At 42.9% G+C, this 18,768-nt stretch overlaps 1 protein-coding gene across 3 annotated transcripts in view; it reads right to left on the bottom strand.

The window, feature by feature from the left end:
* Nucleotides 1–3,989: 3,989 nt before the first annotated feature.
* The window catches only part of INPP4B (inositol polyphosphate-4-phosphatase type II B), a 2,612,828-nt gene continuing 2,598,049 nt past the window's right edge, over nucleotides 3,990–18,768 (bottom strand). Inside the window, exon 18 of one of the 3 annotated variants that reach the window (XM_086962226.1) lies at nucleotides 3,990–5,645. In XM_086962226.1, the coding sequence (XP_086818352.1) occupies nucleotides 5,513–5,645 (133 nt within the window). In that variant the 3' untranslated portion in view covers nucleotides 3,990–5,512. Of the gene's footprint in view, nucleotides 5,646–5,688; nucleotides 8,866–18,768 lie in introns of those variants that run through there. The other 2 variants (XM_086962225.1, XM_086962227.1) reach the window with 2 other exon arrangements.

Here is an 18,768-nt window from a genome sequence, read left to right as displayed (position 1 = left end):
TTGTTTTTTTTTTACAAATAAAGCAATGCTATTTGAGCCCATTGCCGAAACTCCTTTGTGAGTCCTTGCTTCTATTCATCGGTGTCAGTGAAACACACCTCTGGCGTCTGGCAAGATCCTGGCTGTCTTTGTTTTGAAGGCTGGCTGGGTAAGGAGGGAAATCCGTGTTCCGAATCAAACCAGCACTCTGCCCCCTGTAAGGAAATATTCAGGACACATACGAAGCTCCCCACAGAAATAACATGCAAATTAAAGTGGCATGCCAACAGGCCCAATGGCAGGGGAGCGCAGCTTTATCTACTCGCACCAGGGGAGCGCGAAGATGCAAACCTGCATCTATTTTCAGCTTACATTAGGAAGAATTACCTGATAAGAAATAGTTTAAAAGCTATCAGTCGGATTTACATACAACACCAAGACTTTTCCATCGCCGGGTGCAATATAAAATAACAAAACCATAGTTGTCGTCATATCACTGTTTCTGTCAATTTTGACACTATTACCTGTTTTCTCTCGTCATATCCTGGCTATTATTCTTTCCACGTGGACTTGCATTTGACGTTATTAAATATAATCTTAAAAAACGAGTAATACAAAAAACCTATTTGGGGCGAAAAATCTGGATTTCTGTGAAGTCATTTACATTTCAACTGTAGTGAAACATTTAGTCGGTATGAGAATTTTTGCTAAAACATTTTTTATAGCACATTGATGAAATTGCCTCCCTCTCCTTTTCTAAATCATTTGAATGTTGAAGTGTATAAGCACAAAACATAACAATAACGTCCCCTTTATGCAGACGATCGCCGGGCGCGGGCTGATTTAGCCGACAGTTTTGCTCCGGCTTGATTGGAAATTGGTTGTGAGCAGTTTATCAGACGCGGCTGTCCGCGACACTTCCATTTCAGCGCTGCCAGACAGCGCGCGCTGTAATCTGAACTTTACAGATGGTGACGCGCACTGCTGTCCGCGCAGCGCCCTCGCTAAAGCCGCACATCTCTGGGACTCTTTCATTACGGCACGTCAAACAGATCTTTTTTTATTTTTCAAACGCCCGGGCTCTTGGACGGCAGAATGAGATATGGTAATGGAATTTGGGTTCTCTATGCGAGCTTTAATCATTTAATGGGTGTTGGAACTATGAAGAATTGAAAATGCAATATTTGCTTACCGAAGGCCAAAGCCTCCTGCTGGCCTGCATTGATTTCCAGGTTATAATGAAGGCCGCTTTACAATGTCTTCATTTCTTCCTTCGCAATGACTTTTTTTTAGGGCTGTTTCGGCCCTGCCAGTGTCCACTCTCGGACTGATTATACCACCTGCGCCCCTATGTTAAAGGAGCTCGTTTTATAAATAGAAACAGTAGAAATGTCCAAATAATCTCCACACCAGCCCGCTCCGTAAAGCGACCCACTCCTTGCAGGATCAGTTAGTTTTTGTTTTTATTAATATTTTCAGTTTTTGAATAAGAACAAAATGTCCAGGTAATTTACTTTTTACATGAGTAGTGACCTTGGAGAGAGTTGGAAATGATTAAAATAGGCGGCATAACATGGGCAACGTGACAATCGTGGGCCGGAAGTAAAGAGGGGGTGCACAGATGGAGGGCAGAACAGGAATTGGTTGTACAGATGTGGTTACATGAATAGGGAGGAATGGAAGCAAAGATTTATTTCTTTACATTTTGTTATGTTAATTGCACCAGTCATGTGTCGGGGAGCTCGTGGCCTTGCCGTGTTAGGTGCCTGCAGAGAAATAGGCTTCTATGCACTTTCGGTTAACAGCAGTTTACAAGCAGTGGAAAACACAACAGATCATTCTAATCTGACTATTACTCGACCATAGGTAGGCAGACACCCAAATCTTACAATCGCCTTTGCAAATCGAAGCTGACTGATTCTCTTAAACCTGCGCCATAATCCCCCAGTTTGCTTTACTGCTTTTGCATTTGCCATTTGCCCCTTCTAATGAGGCCTAGACCCGAATCCAAATGGGGTTATGGTTTTCGCCCACCGCATCCTGTTGGATGATACAGGAATACTTTTAAAGTTTCTTTTGCAATATGTTTCTGTACAGAAAGAGAACATATTTATATTTTCGAATCGCATACCGTTTCATATCCTGGCCTCTTTGCCACATGGTCAGTCATCAAAGAGTTGCCAGCAGTGCAGACTAGCCAGGCTTGGTATCTGCATAGGTTATGCTGCGTACATAGGCTAATGGCAGCACCGTTGCAATGGAAAAAAAATGGCGCCATAACGGTATTGTACCAAAACCGCGTCATACTTTTTTGGGAGAAAGTACAAAATCTTTCTGCACAAAGGGGCATATTTACAAGCCCCTATCGCCACCACAACGTCACTTTTCCAGATGTTGTGGTGGCGATAGGGGCTTCGCCTTATTTACAAGGCAGTGTTAAGTTACTTAACGTGTAAATAAGGCACCCTTTCACGCAACACTTAGCATCTCTGCTCCTGCTCTCCTCCTCTTAGAACAGGAAGCAAAGCCAGGCCCCACTGACCAATCACAATGCTGCATTGGTAAGCACCCAGGCTCCCCTGACCAAGCTCAGCCAGGGGCTGGAGGGGTGGGCATGTTCTCCATGCAGGCTGTAATGCAGCCTGCATAGAGAACAGGGAAAGTGTGCATGACAGGTTTGGGTGGCCCGAGAGGGTTGACCAAACAGTCACAGCGCACTTACAAGTGGGCAAACCACTCCTCCCCTGCTCCAAGAGCAGAGCAGCCCCAACCTCCCGCAAAGCAGCACAAGCATACAATGATAATAATGCTATGCACTGCTCAAAAGCAGTGGAGCGACATTCCTCTGCCATAGCTGAAGAGCCGCCACTGGTTCTTTCCTCATTTTTCCAAGATGTATCCTTCACTCCTCTTGTGATATTCCAGGTGGTGCAAGGACTAAATTCCAGAGTAAAAATATTATCATATAAATGCAGGGGCCCTGTACAAACTCATTTCTACATTGCTGCCCTCCTAATTCACCCATTCTTAGCAATCCACTCAATGGCAAACCACACCTTTATGGATGAGTAGAAAATAAAGCATGCTGCCCAACCCAACATTCTCTCCATAAGCAACGAGAATTCAATGTAACCATGCACTAAATGCAACCCTGGGCTCTTTGGATGGCAACCGCAGAGCCTGAGTGTGATGGAGTGAGCTGAGTGTGCTTTTAATGAGCAGGAGATATCAAAGTATTTACCTCTAAATTTCCAATGTTTTGTCCTGCACCAAAATATCTTTTTGATTCATGGTTAGTGACTCTGAGCCTTTGGACAGAACATCAGATGGGAACTCGTGTGTGGGGGAACCATGCTGGGAATAGGAGTTGTATTCACTACAAGTGGGTAGAAAAGGGCTGGTGGGATTACAGACAGGAAGGTTGAGGAAGTAATGGTGGAAAGAATGGGCCCTGGGAAAGTAATGCAAAAACTGATCTATTTATTTTCAGTGTTCACTGTTTGTAGATCGAGCCTAGACAGCACAGATCTGTTGTATGTACTTTGTGGGGTCTGACACGTCCCACAGCTCTGGATTAGCTATTGTCTGTGCCATTACAAAATCGCAGCCTGCAATTGGCTAATGGTGGGTGCATGTTCCACCTTTTTTTACAAGTTAACACCCATGGAGTATTGCCTCAGGAACGAGCAGCAACGCACACGCTCCAACGCTGCTTGTTCTGTTTTGTTTAACTTACATTAGGCTTCTCACACTTAAACTCCCTGTGCTGTCTTTCCCTACCCTCTCACAACACTGCTAGCCCACCTCACCAAGATCGCTGCTTATTTTTCCCTCAAATTTAAAGTAGTAGAATTATTTTTTGTGTAATTCAAAGTAGTAGAATATAGCTCAGCATGGGGGAGATTAAATTACTTGCTCAGATTCACAGGATGCTGAGCCGACAACGGGGATCGAACACGGATCCCCATTTCCCAGGTCCGCAGGTCTGATCGCTGAGCCACATCCCTATGAACGTCATCTGCCATTTTCACCAATACGCAATGGCCCCTCCAGTTTCATCAGTGAATATTGACCACCTGCCATTACTATTTTAGGACGATCTGTCCAATTTGCATGCAATACTCTTCTATCTATGTGCAGTCTACTCTCATTACAAACAACTACCCACGCGCTTCAGACCTCAATTTGGAGAAGCTGTGAAGTCTTTGTAATTAGATGTGCACGTTCACCTTCCCAGGTTAGCACGCTCCCAGTAAACATCGTGCAGTTCCTTGCGGTAATGTGCGATAATGTACTGCATCGCTAAATACTTAAAAGGTTCCAAAGGCGAGACCTATTGCATTGCAAATGCTTGTTCCATCTCTTAGCAGTTTGAGCCAGGACGTGAAGTCGGGGGAGAGAATAGGACACGGGTTAAATTAAACTCCAATGCACAGGGGCAGGAAACATAGAACAGTTGGAAGTACAGATGGGTGGGTGAAAGGAGGGGGCAGAGAAAGGGGGGGGGGGGGAATACCTACAGGGGAATATTTATTTTGGGTTTGTATTTTTGCATTGTCACATAATGTCTCTTTTGACTGCTTTTTTAACACTTTGGGGTGGTCAGTTCTAGACTCCTCACACAGTGAAAAGAATAAACACTGCCAGGAGCATATGTGGTGTAAATAGTGTAACTTCAGTCACGTGTCTGCTCCTCAGGCCACAGCTTAGAATACTATTGCGTTGACATTATCGAGTTTCAAGTTCCATAACAAAGAACTTATACTGCATCAAACTAATGATCAATTAGCATAAATAAGTGAACTTAAAATGTAAGTGCTTTTAAAGCTGCCTCGTGAGAAGCCAAGGCAAAATGCATTTTGTTAACTCGAATTATTTTCTTAAACTTGTCTGCTAAATTGCAAATTCTTAACTAACTTGCATACTATCATATGGGATTTATCTTAGCAGTCCCTCTCTCTTTGTGAGATATGCAGACTGACTCTAAACGCATAATGTAAACACGAGGGTACTGAGAATAAACATGAAGGGGGCTGCTTTGACATTTAACGTTTCCACCATGTTTTTCTTCATAAAAGTAATACATTTAGACTTCAAGGAAATATATCAACCACAACTGACCACACGCACTCAGTTTTTTGGGGGGGGCCATGGGAATTCACAAGAAAGCATTCTGCAACAAATTCAGAAAACTATGGTATAATTCCATCCCAAGCTGTAAAATGTGGTTCACCTCTCTGGTGATAACGCTCCTGAGATAGCCAAGGCTTTCAACCAACCACTGTAAACAGAATGGTTCCCTGCGCTTGCCTGCATGGTACAGTATGCAATGTATGAGAAGTTGTCCTATGGCAAGGCCCTTGGAACGTTCCGGTATACTGGTAGCCCGCCCATTGGTTATTAGCAGCGGAAGAGGCGTGTACGCTGCCTCTGCTGTCACTTTAGCTGTACCACACTCTTCAGTTTCAGGATACTCCCAGAGTGCATGCGGTGTAGCTGTCATGAACCTGCGACCCTCGATGCGCACATGCGCCTAGGTGTCTGCTTTTCCATATGTGCCTTCTGGCGGTCTGTAGTACTTTGGGAAGGCCATCAGCTGCAGCATGTTGAATGCATATTTCCTGCAATTGATATTCTTCATTACATTTTCTATGCGGCATCCTTCTCTGGGAAAGGGGAAAGAAAGGACAACTTCATCAAACGAGAGAATAAATAAATATGTTTTTATTTTTTCAATTTAGAGTTGCAGCAACAGTCTTGAAGTAAAAATAACAAGGAACCAACTCTACATTTTTTTCTGTTTCACAGGTGATGATACATCTTACAAAATTAAATCCCAAGGCCAGGCCCATTTGCAGTTATTGCCCTCAGAAGTTGACAGTGAGGTTTACATTGCTCCTTAAGGTTTGCATGTTGAAATCTATGGTACATTGTAAGAGTTATTTCTTATTACAATTGTTAGTTTCAGTTTAGAAATATATTTCTTGTATTTTATTTCTTCACATTGTATATGAGTTAACGCTTTAAAATTTCTTTGAAGCCCTAAAATGCAGTATGCTGTTTCTAAGAATAAGGCATTTGATAAGTCTGGCACTACAGATTGCACAGTAAAATCCAATATCTGCTTTACTACAACTCAAAAGGTGACTTTGAACTGAAAAATGAGAAAACAGCATTTTTTTTCTAAAATAGCGCGTTTAAAGCGTACAAAGAAAGAAATCTGTTCTTATATCGATACAAAACCCACCACTTCTAAAATTATTCTTTCAAAGGAAGACTCTTAACAGAGACTTCAAAGTATGAAAAATAATACAAAAGTGTTGGGATATGCAACCCCAATTGAATCAACAAGTTGCAAACACTTAATTGAATGACATAAAACATAATTTGGCTTATCTCTTCGTATTAAGTGTGACAGAAAAGGGTTAGCCGCACCAAAAGAGCATGCGACTTAATTGGCACGTAAAAGGACTCGTCAGCTAGTGCATTAATCACCACTATAATGCATTAGTTCCAGAAATGCCCCATCTGTCATACTTGTACAGAGCTGGCGCAAGTTGTGCAGTTTTACGTGCAACTCTCTATCAGACTCGCGACTTCTCAATAGAAACTGACAGAGCTAATCTTTCAGTACATTGTGGTATTGTGTTATCCGATTTATAGACTCTGGCGCCTCATGGCGGGAAAGCAGAAGTCTAATTTAAATGATGAAATTACAGATTGTTCGATTTTCCATGGAACAAAATGTTAAAATGCATAGTATTCGTAAAAAATAAGGAGAGGGAAACTTTAGTGGAAATTGCAGTTGATCAATTACAAATTGGTTCTGGTGGATAGGCTGTTGGTTTTTAGATACCTAGTGAACTGATGTGTTCCCAACAAGAGGTGATTCCAATTCCATCCGGCTACTGGTTATTGAGGTGGCATGCCACTACAGAGAAGACAAGTACATCAAGAGAGGGGTTCAAGTACATTGAAATTACAATTGATCAAGCACAGTGGCGGCTCCTCGAGGGAGTGCTACGAGGCGGCGAGGCGGGGGACGCATACGGCCGAACCGAGTTAAGTAAATAAATAAATGAATAAAACAAATTACATTGCGCGCGCTGCATCGCCATTGGCGATGCAGCGCGGGCAATGTAATTCTTTTTATTTATTTACTTAACTCTGTTCTGCCGTATGCAGGAGTTTACTACCCCCCACCCTGCCCATCCCCCGCCCGCCGACCTGCAGCACTCCCTCGAGGAGCTTATACCGATTTAGCCACTCTTTAAAGTCAAGGGCTAGTGCACTAAACGTAACCTAAAACATAAGCTTTCCCTAACCTTAGATCTAAGCTTAAACCCAAACCTTACTCTAACCATTATCCATTAACCATTATCCTAACTCTAATATAAAATGAATGTTAAACCTTAAACTAACACACTGGTTTCCCATAATCCTTATACTAACAATAAAACTAACCATAAAACTAAAACACAAAACTACGATACTTCCGGATTACAAGTTTGGCAGTTCATTGGACCAGCAAACTCGCAGTGGCATGGTGGGAGCTGCCGCACTGGCAGTCGAGAGCGCCATATGAGTGTGGCTGTCCCACCGCAACTGGACTGCCACAACCGCTGGGGATCTGTGATCCCTCTGCGGTGATGCAGTGGTCTAGGACGGCAATATGCTGGCATTGCCCCTGCAGCATCGCCAAGCACATTACGACTTTTCAGACCTTCACACTTTTCATGGCGGTGAGTCTGCAATGAATTGTGTGGCGGTCAGGAAAGTAAGAGGGCCAGAGAGGGCCCCCTGATGCCCCTGTGCATGAGGGTGCATGCAGGGTTGTGCCCCCCTAGCTGTATGCACCTCTGTTCCTGCACGGCATGGACTGGAATGGGCTTTGGTGATTCCTCAGCGCTTCAGTTCTAAGGCTCACATATGAGCCTTAGAACTGCACCGCAGCGGGCATGCCAACGCACTGCCTGCCAGACCACAAGAAATCTCATAATCTGGCGGGCAGTGTGCAGACGAGTTTGGCAGAGTGGGAGCAGGGCAGTGGCATGCACTACCAAATTCGTAACCAGGCCCTAAACAAAAAGCTTACTCTCCATCATAAACATAGCCTTTATCCATGGTAAATCCCCGTCAAACAATACATCTAACACTACCTCTTATCCTACCCATTACCCTAATGTTATTTCTCACTAGAAACCTAAGCCTAGATCTAAACCAAATCCTAAATCTAACGCAACTCCTTACCTTACACCTTATTACTTCAAACTGAATTCACTCTGTATGATGCAGCTATATATTCAGGAGATGTATTCTCTGTAGTGGTACTTTCCATCTCGTGCCTCAGATATGATGGCACATCAATGTAGTGAATACTCAGTAGTGGGTGTAGCCAGGATATTCTGATCAATAAAGCCTATTGATTTCACACTGTATTTTTATTTAATCGGGTGTTACCCCTTATATTTTTTCCACTAGACAGGTATTGCCCACTGTACAAAAACTCCTGCCAAAAGTGGACACTCTAGAAACCCTTTGTAAATGGGCAACTGGAATTTCCACCAGGGAAGATACTGAAGGAGCATAGCTGTGCGTGGGATTTAGCTTCTGGGACATCTCAGAAATTTCAAAATGTACAAAATATTACAGGATATATTGGGAGCGAAAAAACATGTTGTTAGAGGAACATAAAGGGACACACAAAGAAGTTATTGATATTTGGCTAATAATAATGCAAGACTCAAAATGAGCCACACAACCAGCAAGTGTGAGCTGACGAGCAGTAAGGCGACGGGGTAGAAATGACGAGAAGTTGGCTTGTTGTCATTTATACAGCCATTTTCAGGATCATCCGACTCGCTCAGTGCTCCTTGTGGTTGTCTGCTGTTAAGTGGAGGCAGGCAGGGTGGGAGGAGAATTAGGAAGAAAGAGAATAGAATTATAGGAGGAAAAGCCAAGCAAACAGACAATTTCTAAAAAAACACACAGAAAGAGATGCTGTTTTGTGCCAGTTGCCATTGTACATCATTAAGCTAAATATGAAACTGCCTTCGTTTCAAAAGACTATTACCAAAGAACCTGGCATGTTTTTTATAGTTAGGATCTTTCTCTTTCTGAAATATTAGAAAGCATGCTCAACATTAGTAAACAACAGCAAAGAAGGAAAAGAATTAATGAAAGGATGGAATGAACGAAAACATCTTACTTTAACATAAAGTACTAGTAGATGTTATTACAAAGTCCCCCATCTTAATAAAGACCCTGTACCGATAGTACTATGTAAGCAACAATGACCTCCTGTCAAGGATGTCAAGGGGCTTAACTATGAGTTTATCAACAGCTTTCAGGAACACTGAGAAAAGAAGGAGGACAGTGTAAGAAAAAAAAAGTTTTGGGTTTAGGTTACCTAAAATAGTTATTTTTTTAAATCACCAACAGTGCTGAACGAATCAGCTCTTTGACTATCTCATGCAGAATGCACCCTCCACTGACTACCTTCACAATAATCAGGAGTCGTGTTCCTATTCAGCAGGAGGTATAGAGATCTGTTTCAGTGTCAATAGTCACCTATTAGCCTCTCTGTACAGACCAGAGTTATGAGGACCTGTGTGCTGCATACCTTTTGAGTGCTCATGAGAAAGACGAATCAGTAAATCATTACAGGCTTGCCTAGTGAGAACCTAAAATAGGAAGCTGGCTAAAAGGGTATCTAAATCGAAGCAGCCTTTAAACTGATACTTATTTTGGCGAGGCTATTAGGTCGTCCTACAAAGTTTGTTTGAATGCACTATGACAGCTCCTCAGAGTGTGCTGTCCTCTATTTCATACAGTCACAATAAACCTTTCTTGTTCATGAGATTACTTTGTAAATCTGAGAGAGTCAATTACAGACTGTACAAGACCACGCAAAGAAACTGTGAATGGACAAACATCATAGCATTGCAAAACGCTTGAACTCTAGTAATTGCATAAAGATAATATGTCCCTGATTATGTGTCAGGCGGTCCACGGACAGCCAGACTTGCGAGAGCACGGCGGTCTCCAGAACGCCTATTGTGATATGGGCGGTGGGACCGCCACAGCCCAGCCACTGCGGTCCCGTCAGGCACATTACAAGTTTCCTCTCCACCATGGTTTTCACAGGGCCCTCTGGTGCCTCAGGTCATGTAGATGCACACAGGGGTGCACAATGTGTGCCCCCCTGTGCGTATGCACACCAGTTCCTGCACTGCATGAAATTTCAGTTCATGCCATGCAGGAACTGTTTTTGACATTCCCATTGCGGTGCCCATTTTCAGGGCACCACGGTGGGAATGTAAAATACAAAGCCCGCCAGACAGGAGGAAACTCCTTACCTGTCGAGCGGTCTGACCACGGCTTTGGGGGTGTGGCAGTGGCGGCCCTGGCTTTGCACCACCAAAGTATTAATAGGGCCCTTAGAGAGTAAGTCCATTCAATAGTCCTACCTTAATATGGCAAACCTTTTTTTATTTTCCAAGAAATTGCTACGTAACAAGCCAACTGTATACAGCAATTGGCGATTAAGTTTAACAATTCAGGCAAACTGTGACAAATATTTGGTACTATTATAGTCCCTACCACACAATTAAGTATTGGCATTCTGCATAGCTGACACATATCATTAGCCATTCACCATTTTTCAACTTGGAAAATACAGAGCGGAACTGGTTTGTACATGATGGATAAAATTAAGACAAGCTGGGGAATGGTTAATCCTTCAGATTAAGTAGATCAGTGGTTCTTAACGTGTGGTCCGGAGACTTCTAGAGGTCCTACTCCGTGACTGCTTTATAAAATTAAATAATATTACAATTTATAATTTCAAGGGTCTAATGACCTGGTTGCATTAAGTGCTTAGTCTGTTTTTCTTCTCTTCTGCTCAGTGCCGGGAAACCCTTTCTGGTTAGCTGCTGTGCTTTAACCTCTTTGACGCTTATGACGAGCGCAGCTCGTCATGAGGCACAGTGGAGCTGTGCTCATGATGAGCTGAGTTCGTCATAACTGCAGTGGAACGCCCACGTGGGGCTAATTCCCCTCCTGTGCAGGCGTTCCATGGGAGTGGGCGGAGTCGTGACGAGCTCAGCTCGTCATGAGCACAGCTCTACTGTGCAGCATGACGAGCACAGCAGCGCTTTGCACGGCACTCCTCTACCCCACACCGTGGGGGAATTAGCCCAGCGTGGAAGGGGTTATAAGACTTCCAAATAATAATAATAATAAAATAAATCAATGAATTATATACAAGTAAAGACGCAAAATTTAAAATGTGAAATATTTTCTATATTTGATTGTGACAAACTATTTCAATATTTTAGCATTTTTTTGGTGTAAACTTATTTTTATAATATTTTGTGTATTGCTCTGAAGCTCAAATCATCAAAATTGTTTAGGGTCCCAAGTTTTCAACAATTATTCAGTGGGGGTCCTAGCATTGAAGTAATGGTTCAGTGGAGGTCCACAGAAGTCAACAGCTTAACAACCACTGAAATAGATAGCTACATAGTGGATCCCAAATGTGTCTGCAGTGATAGAGGGTGAGTAAGATGTGCCCAGTCTTGAGGTATTGAAGAACTTGTATTTAAGGTTCAGCAAGTAAGATCTGGACAGGCAAGACATGTATCATCTGTTTCAGATGCTTTTTCGATGTTTTATCTAAAGCTGCCTTGAAGCAGGGAAAATGGGATTTGCAGTTATTGCACTGAGCACACATTACAGAGGCGGCAGCCAAGAGAAATCGTAAGCCATTTTGGTAGGCGAATAATTCAATTAAGAATTACGATTCTCCCCATCTATCATTAGCAGTCACATTAAAGGCTCTAACTGGATACCACATTAAAATATATATATATATATATATTGCTTCAATGAGGCTTTTATTTGTTTGTTTGAAAGTACTTCTTGCTCATAATCTAGTACTCTAAAATCTTTTAGTATTGAAGAAGTTGTATTAGCCATAAGACAGGGCTCATCTATCAAAGCATGAGGCCCAGACGGCACCCAGATGGACTGACTTTAATGAAATATGGACACTGGGGTGCCGCTACTTACAAATATTTTTAACAGTTGTTTGACTGAAAATGTACATCCTTTATGGTCACTGTCTGTCATTTTGCCAGTATTTAAGAAAAAGAAAAAGGAGCAAACTTGAACTGGGCTGCTACAGGCTCATATTGCTCATTGATTTCTTGGCTAAGATCCCAGGCAGAGTAACATTCAATAGAATGTGGGAATGGGTAAGTATTAACATTTCCAACATCTGTTAGTATGGATTCAGAGATCACCTTGGGTGGGACAATTAAACAGTGTGAGAACCTGCATCCAATATTTGGCAAACATACTCTAGCAAGGAAATGTTCAGCCCAGCTAGCATTCATTGATTTATCTAGCGCCTTTGATTGAGTAAATTATTCAAAGCTGCGGTTACACTTCCTAGAAATTGGCCTGGGTGCTGCACTCCACAGTGATCTAAGGGCCCAGGTGAGATTTGGCCTTAAGGGGTATTGACTGGCATACTCAGCTTAAAAATAGGTGTGTGGTAAATATACATTTTACCATCTATTTGTTTATTTTATACATATATAATACTTCTTCACACTTTTTTAAGAAGCAATGCCTATTTAACAATAATCGCGGGAACTTAAATCCCAGTACTTTTATTCGCAGATGATGTAGTAATTTTAGCTTAAAGACCAAGGGCACTGAAGAAATTAGTTTAAGATGTTATTGTTTTTATGTCGAACCTGGATTTGAGCACTAATTATTCTAAATCAAAAATAATGTTGTGTGGCCCAGGAGGCTTATTCTTATATACCTTTAAATTAGGTAGTAACAGTTTGGAGAAAGTTTACAAACATCCTTTTTTGGGATTCATCTTTGATACCTCCTAATTCTAGAGGCAGAATACAACCCTGGGATGCCAAAAGTTTGCCCAGACAATCAATGCTTTACTTTAAATGTCGACCAAGCTTGGCAGCCAGCTTCTCGTTTCTATGTTAGAAATACATGCATTACAATGTTTACCCATCGCGACATATGCAGGCTGGGATGCGATGTCATGAACATTCATCTATTTTACAACTTGAAGTCTTTGTAGGCGTCTTTTGTCAGCACACACTGCACCTCAAACTATTACTGCCATAGGGAACTTGGCCTAACCCATATTGAAGACTATATTAAGGGTGGCCCCTTATTGTTATAGATTTCCTTGTGGACGAATTCCCACGCAACATTAAACCACCTAATAATTTGGAATTCCCACAGTTGTAGCAGGGGGTTATCGATCCCTTGGCTATCTTACGTTAAAGCAAAACTGGCAATGTTGGGCCATCCATCTCGCCTTGGAGACCCATCCTCCATCGTGTAAAATTATAAGTTGTGGGTTCATTTCTAGAACACTTACTCACTAATAGAGAAATTACTGAATTGGAAAATCCAGCAGTAAGGCTTGCAGCAATTCTTCAGATGAGACTCAGGACTGAACCTTCTCTCTCTTAGGTTAAGGGTGACTGGGAGCAATCCCAATTCTTCAGATTTAGGACGGGTTTCATACGGAGCATGCTATGCTTCCCAATGGAGCAGAATAGCCCAGTGGACATACACGCATCCCCCAGCGATGGCACATCAAGCTAAACTCTTTTACATTTTAATTTTTTGTTGTAATTTTTTCCCCAGATCACAAACTAAAATTTTTAAACAATGCTGCGTTTATTTTTTATTTTTTTTATTTTTTTATACATGCTTAGCAATGAATTAATGTGTTGTTGGGTTTTTTTTTTAATCTGCAGTGTGCTGTTGAAATTCTACTCTGTTTAAATCAATGTTTGTTGCTATTTATTGTCTTTTTTTATTTATGCTTAAGATATGCAAAATAAAGTTGTCTGAACTTAACTGATTTTTCAGAGGAGCCTTTGAATCACTGTTTTCTTATCAGCATCGTATATGACATGCAAAGGAAAAGATTGCTGAAGCAAACACTGATGATGTATGTATATCAGAGCATGCAAAGAACACTTTCGTTATGTAGAAGCATTACTTCATGATGCCCAATATGTAGCAGCCAAATTTGTATTGAATGTGCAATAAAATTTGAACATGTACAAACCCAACATCATGAGTGTGAGATTAACCCCAAAGCAAAACGTGTTAACCATGTCTAATCCGCACCTCTCAAATTTGCACTTTGTTATTGACGTAATTTCACTAAAATATGTGCAAGCTCAGTTTAACTCTGCAAATAGATGGGTTTTTTTTCAGCAGTGCTGGTTTATTCTTACATGGCTATATATGTAAAACAGTTGCCCCGCTAAAATAAAAACTTGGTCAGTTTTTTTTAATCAAAATTATTTTGGGAAGGTGTTTTGGTCACTACACAAACCAGATATCTCATAATCCATAATGCTAGATCAATATTGTTAATTTTAACACCCTAGCAAGTCCCTACTTTATTTCGATATCACTAACCCCATGTTAATTAATGAAGCTCAAGTTAAATATGAGACAATCTCCAAATGTTTGTTTAAAAACAAAAAAGCGTTAGTTTTTCCTTTGGCAAAGTTGTGAATGAACACAACACTCTTCACATACTATTCGCATGCACCATTAGCCACAAAACCAAGCGCAAGCTGGAGGATACTAACCTTAATCACTAAGGTATAACACTACACCAATCCACTAATGGAATTATACAAATGGATATGTTGATAGATATCAACCGCGGTGATAGGTATCAACATGTCACCATATACAACAAGGATTGAGGTCTGAGCCTTAATCTACGAGAGAAGACCAATTGAAAAAGGGCATTATACAAACGAGGATCCTTTCTATTCTCGGGGATCATTTTTTACATGCCCCATATTTAATACAAGGATAGTTTTCAAGATTTACTCGTCCTATTGATATAGTGGGAGACCTTGGCAAATAGGATACAGAGGTCGCATGAGATCGCCTTGGGTGACAGCCAGGATTTACTTAATACACAAGATTGGCTCAACCCGGAGGATCTAGGACAATAAGTGGCCCATTAGGATGGCGGGCGGATTGCCTCCGCCAGGGTAGCGGTGGCCACCGCCACCCTGGCGGAGGCAATCCGCCCGCCATCCTTCCCTGCATTTCCCCCCGCCATATTACGATGGCGGAGGGGACCGCAGCGGTGACAAACACCGCCCGCATGTTTTCCGCCCCGGTCGCCTTGCGGCCGGGGCGGAAAACCAGTAACATGGTGGCGGTGTCTGTTAGACACCGCCCGCCATATTACAATGGTCTGGTCTCAATGCCTTTCCGTGGCGGCAATGCCGCCACGGAAAGGCATGCGGTGTTCACTCTGGGGGCCCCCTGTGGGCCCCCAGAGTGAAGTACAGGTGGGGGGTGCACATGGGGGGGTACCTATGGTACCCCCCTTCATTTGCATATACAAAGCGGCAGGCACCGCGCGGTGCCTGCCGCTTTGTATATGCAAATGCTGACAAGCATTTCTAGCATTGTGGCGGGCGGTGCTGAGCGCTCCGCCCCCCACAATGCTAGAAATGCCGGATGTGCCCGCCACAGTGGCGGGCACATCCTAATTCCACCCCCGGGACCCCCGCCCTTATGGCGGGTGGTCCCATTCCCCGCTAGGATGATAACATCCTAATAGGCCTCCTAGTGTTCTTACTTATATTTTAAGAGAGTCTTGAAAAAGATGGTCTGAATCATGACGATCCCATCAAAATGCGTCAAAGCATATTCTTCCTAATTTGTGACGTGGGCAGACATTACAGAGGAAATATTAATAACCAGTCGTGTTTTGGCTTCAACTTATTATTGTCATGAATAGGAGTTTTTTTAAGACAAAGTGTATTGTCTGTAGGATTGTCTCATTCTTTTATTCCTCCTATGCTTCTTCTTTCATGTTTTGTCCGCTATACATGTAATGTTCCTGATATCTCCTCTTCTGATGAAATGCATATAATATGATTGTTTTTAGAAATAATGTTTTTATTGTTAGGAATTGATTTGCTCCTTTTAAAGTTTTGTGACAAATCCATTTGTATAATTCTATTAGTGGATTGGTGTAGTGTTATACGTTTGGTTTTGTGGTTGATAGGCGTATGAGGATAATATGTGAAGAGTGTTGTGTTCATTCTTAACTTTGCCAAAGTAAAAACTTACGCTTTGTTTCCAGCTAAATTTGGAACCCTATTCTTTTGGGGGACAAGGGGGCCTTCTCTTTGTGTTTTTGGTTTAAAAAAATCCAAATATGTTGTTAGACCTTCAATGTGCGTATAATAATGCTGGCACCAACTCGAATTTGCAGTGTATGAACTGCAGTTGCATATTCTCTATAACGTTTTGTATCTGACAGCTGTATGTCACTGCATAACTACACAGCTGCATGGAGCTAGAAATGACCACTACTGAGAATATCACTGATTCAAATACTTTAAGCACAAGAGCTAAGTATGTCACCCCAACCCTTACCATAAACAATAAAATAAAAACCTAAACATATACATTACCCAAACCCTAATTCTAGTCATCACTCTAAGCAAAGTCAAGCCACAACCCAAAAGTTAATCTAATACTAACTCTAAAACTAAAGCTAGTTCCACTTTCTTACCTGCATCTAACCTAATGCCCAACATTAATGTAGGACAAACTTGAAACCTACTGCATGTAATGCTAAATATATCTTGCCTACGTGCTTATTTTACTCAGTGTAGTGGCATTCTTAGATGTGCCATTCTCAGTAGTAGGTATTGGAAGCTGGCTCTCTACATACTATATCAAAAAGAGGTATAGTGTGGACAGAGTCCAGGGAGTGTCCAGAGGTATAGCACAGGCTAAATTAGGTAAGTACTAGCAGCTCTCTTTGTGGTAGTGTGGGCTAGCAGTTAGGCTTATCCAGAGGGTGTGTTACACATTTATTGTATTCACTCAAGCAAGAACTGATCCACACATTCAGAGACATAATCCAGACCAATTAGTTAATTAAAAAAAGATATACTTATGCTTTATTTTAGAACCAAGTAGGACTTGGCACAGGTGAGTAATATATGCTTTCAAAATGCAAGACTGTTCAAGGTAATGCAGTTGTTCTTCAAACTAAAATTGTTACAGGTTTGTATCAATTTTAAATGTTCTTTGTATCATACAGTAAGTACTTTCAGATTACTTTTGAGTTACTTTGTATTACTTTGAGTACTGGAGGTGGTATGCCTAGATACCACACCTTAGGATCTCTACATACACAGTAAGTACGAATTTTATACTTGTCAATTGAGCTACCTTCTCTCCATACGTTAGCAGTTTCACACTTAGAACAATTTTAGGCCCAAAATCTTGTAACATAGGTTCCTATGGGAAAAAATGGTTATCGGTTTTGAAGGTAAGTACTCGACTCACGAGAGTGAGCTCTGGGGTTAGGACGAAGTTCCCCAAGGTCTAGATGGGCACTCAAGTTGAACCACCAGCGGCACTGGGGAGGCTGGGTGCCGGGGCCCAATGTTAGCCAAAGGGGCAAGGGGGCCTTCGGTTAGGGACTGCTGACGAGCAGGCTACTCGGTTGTGTGAGCCAAGGTCCTGGGGTTGAGGTCAGCGCTGCAGGGGCCAACGACCAGTACAGGAGCTGCACCACCAGTGGCACTCGGGTGACCGGGTGCAGGGTGAAAAATGGACATGGGGGACCCCGTGCTTTCCAATGGAGACCTTTGGTTTCAAAAAGATGCTGTAGGCTCAGACAGGGAGACGTTCTGAGGGTGACCACCGACGGGAGAGGTAAGTTGGGATCTTGAAGGATGCCTGGACACCGTCGGTAGGGACACGGAAGGCTGCAGGGCATCGGATGCAAGGGTGTCTTCTGGCATCAGGTTTTCTTACCACCTCCAGTCGAGGGGACCCTTCAGGTGGAGGCCGCAGGCATTGTCGGGAGTCTTTAGTGAGGTCGGGGGTTACCAGGTCCCAGGTCAGGATTGCTGGGGAGACCTCCTTGAAGTGTTGGGCCACGCAAATTCGGGCCGTTTGCGTCGGGTGCCGATTGGTGCAAAATGTCAGAGTCAACAGAATCCAGATTCTGGAGGTGAGTCTTTGTCTCCTGTGAGCACCGGATTTGCTCAACCAGAGACTGTGGAAAGGTCGCAGGCATGTCTTCCAGGCTCTGGGGGTTGCTGGCTGCTGGACTCAAAGGGGTTCTTGCTGTAGGCAGGTCGTAGACGGGAGAGGGTGGTAGGGCTGGGGCGAAGGCAGTTGGTGTCCTCTTCTTCATGGGTCAGCACGGCTCTTCTGTCCTTTTTTCTTCCTTGAATCTGAGGAGGCAAGAATCGGGGTTGCTTTTAAATACTAAATATAGGGGTGTTAAAGGGGTGTGCAGGTCGGAAACAATGGGTCCCTTCCTTGGGGAGGATACACCCCCTAATATGCCACCCTCCAGTGGGAGGGGGCATGAGCCTCTTCCTAATATTGAGGGGACTGAGATGTGTGCTTCACCTCGCCTCCCCCACCTGATGGGGTGGAGTTGGAAAAGGTGGCCACACCTCTCTTCCTAGCTTGGGTTTCTCGCTCATTCTCCTGCCCAAAGTGGGGGCCATTACTGGTGGAAGCCAGTTGCTGGGGGCGGCAAAAGACAGGGACAGCTCCAAAGGCGGCAGGCCTTTGAATCTTCTCTTTTCGTGGACCCAGCCCATCCTGGGGGAGGAGGCATGACACCTCTGCCCAGGATGAGCTTTGTTTCTGGACCCAAAGAGCGGAGGCTCTCTACTGAGGGGTCTGGAAACCTGTCTGGTGGTGGCA

This window comes from Lissotriton vulgaris, chromosome 3_1, assembly GCF_964263255.1.
Source record: "Lissotriton vulgaris chromosome 3_1, aLisVul1.2, whole genome shotgun sequence".
NCBI lineage: Eukaryota > Metazoa > Chordata > Amphibia > Caudata > Salamandridae > Lissotriton > Lissotriton vulgaris.
The sequence above is the reverse complement of the archived record's forward strand: the minus strand, read 5'-3'. Positions and strand labels throughout refer to the sequence as shown.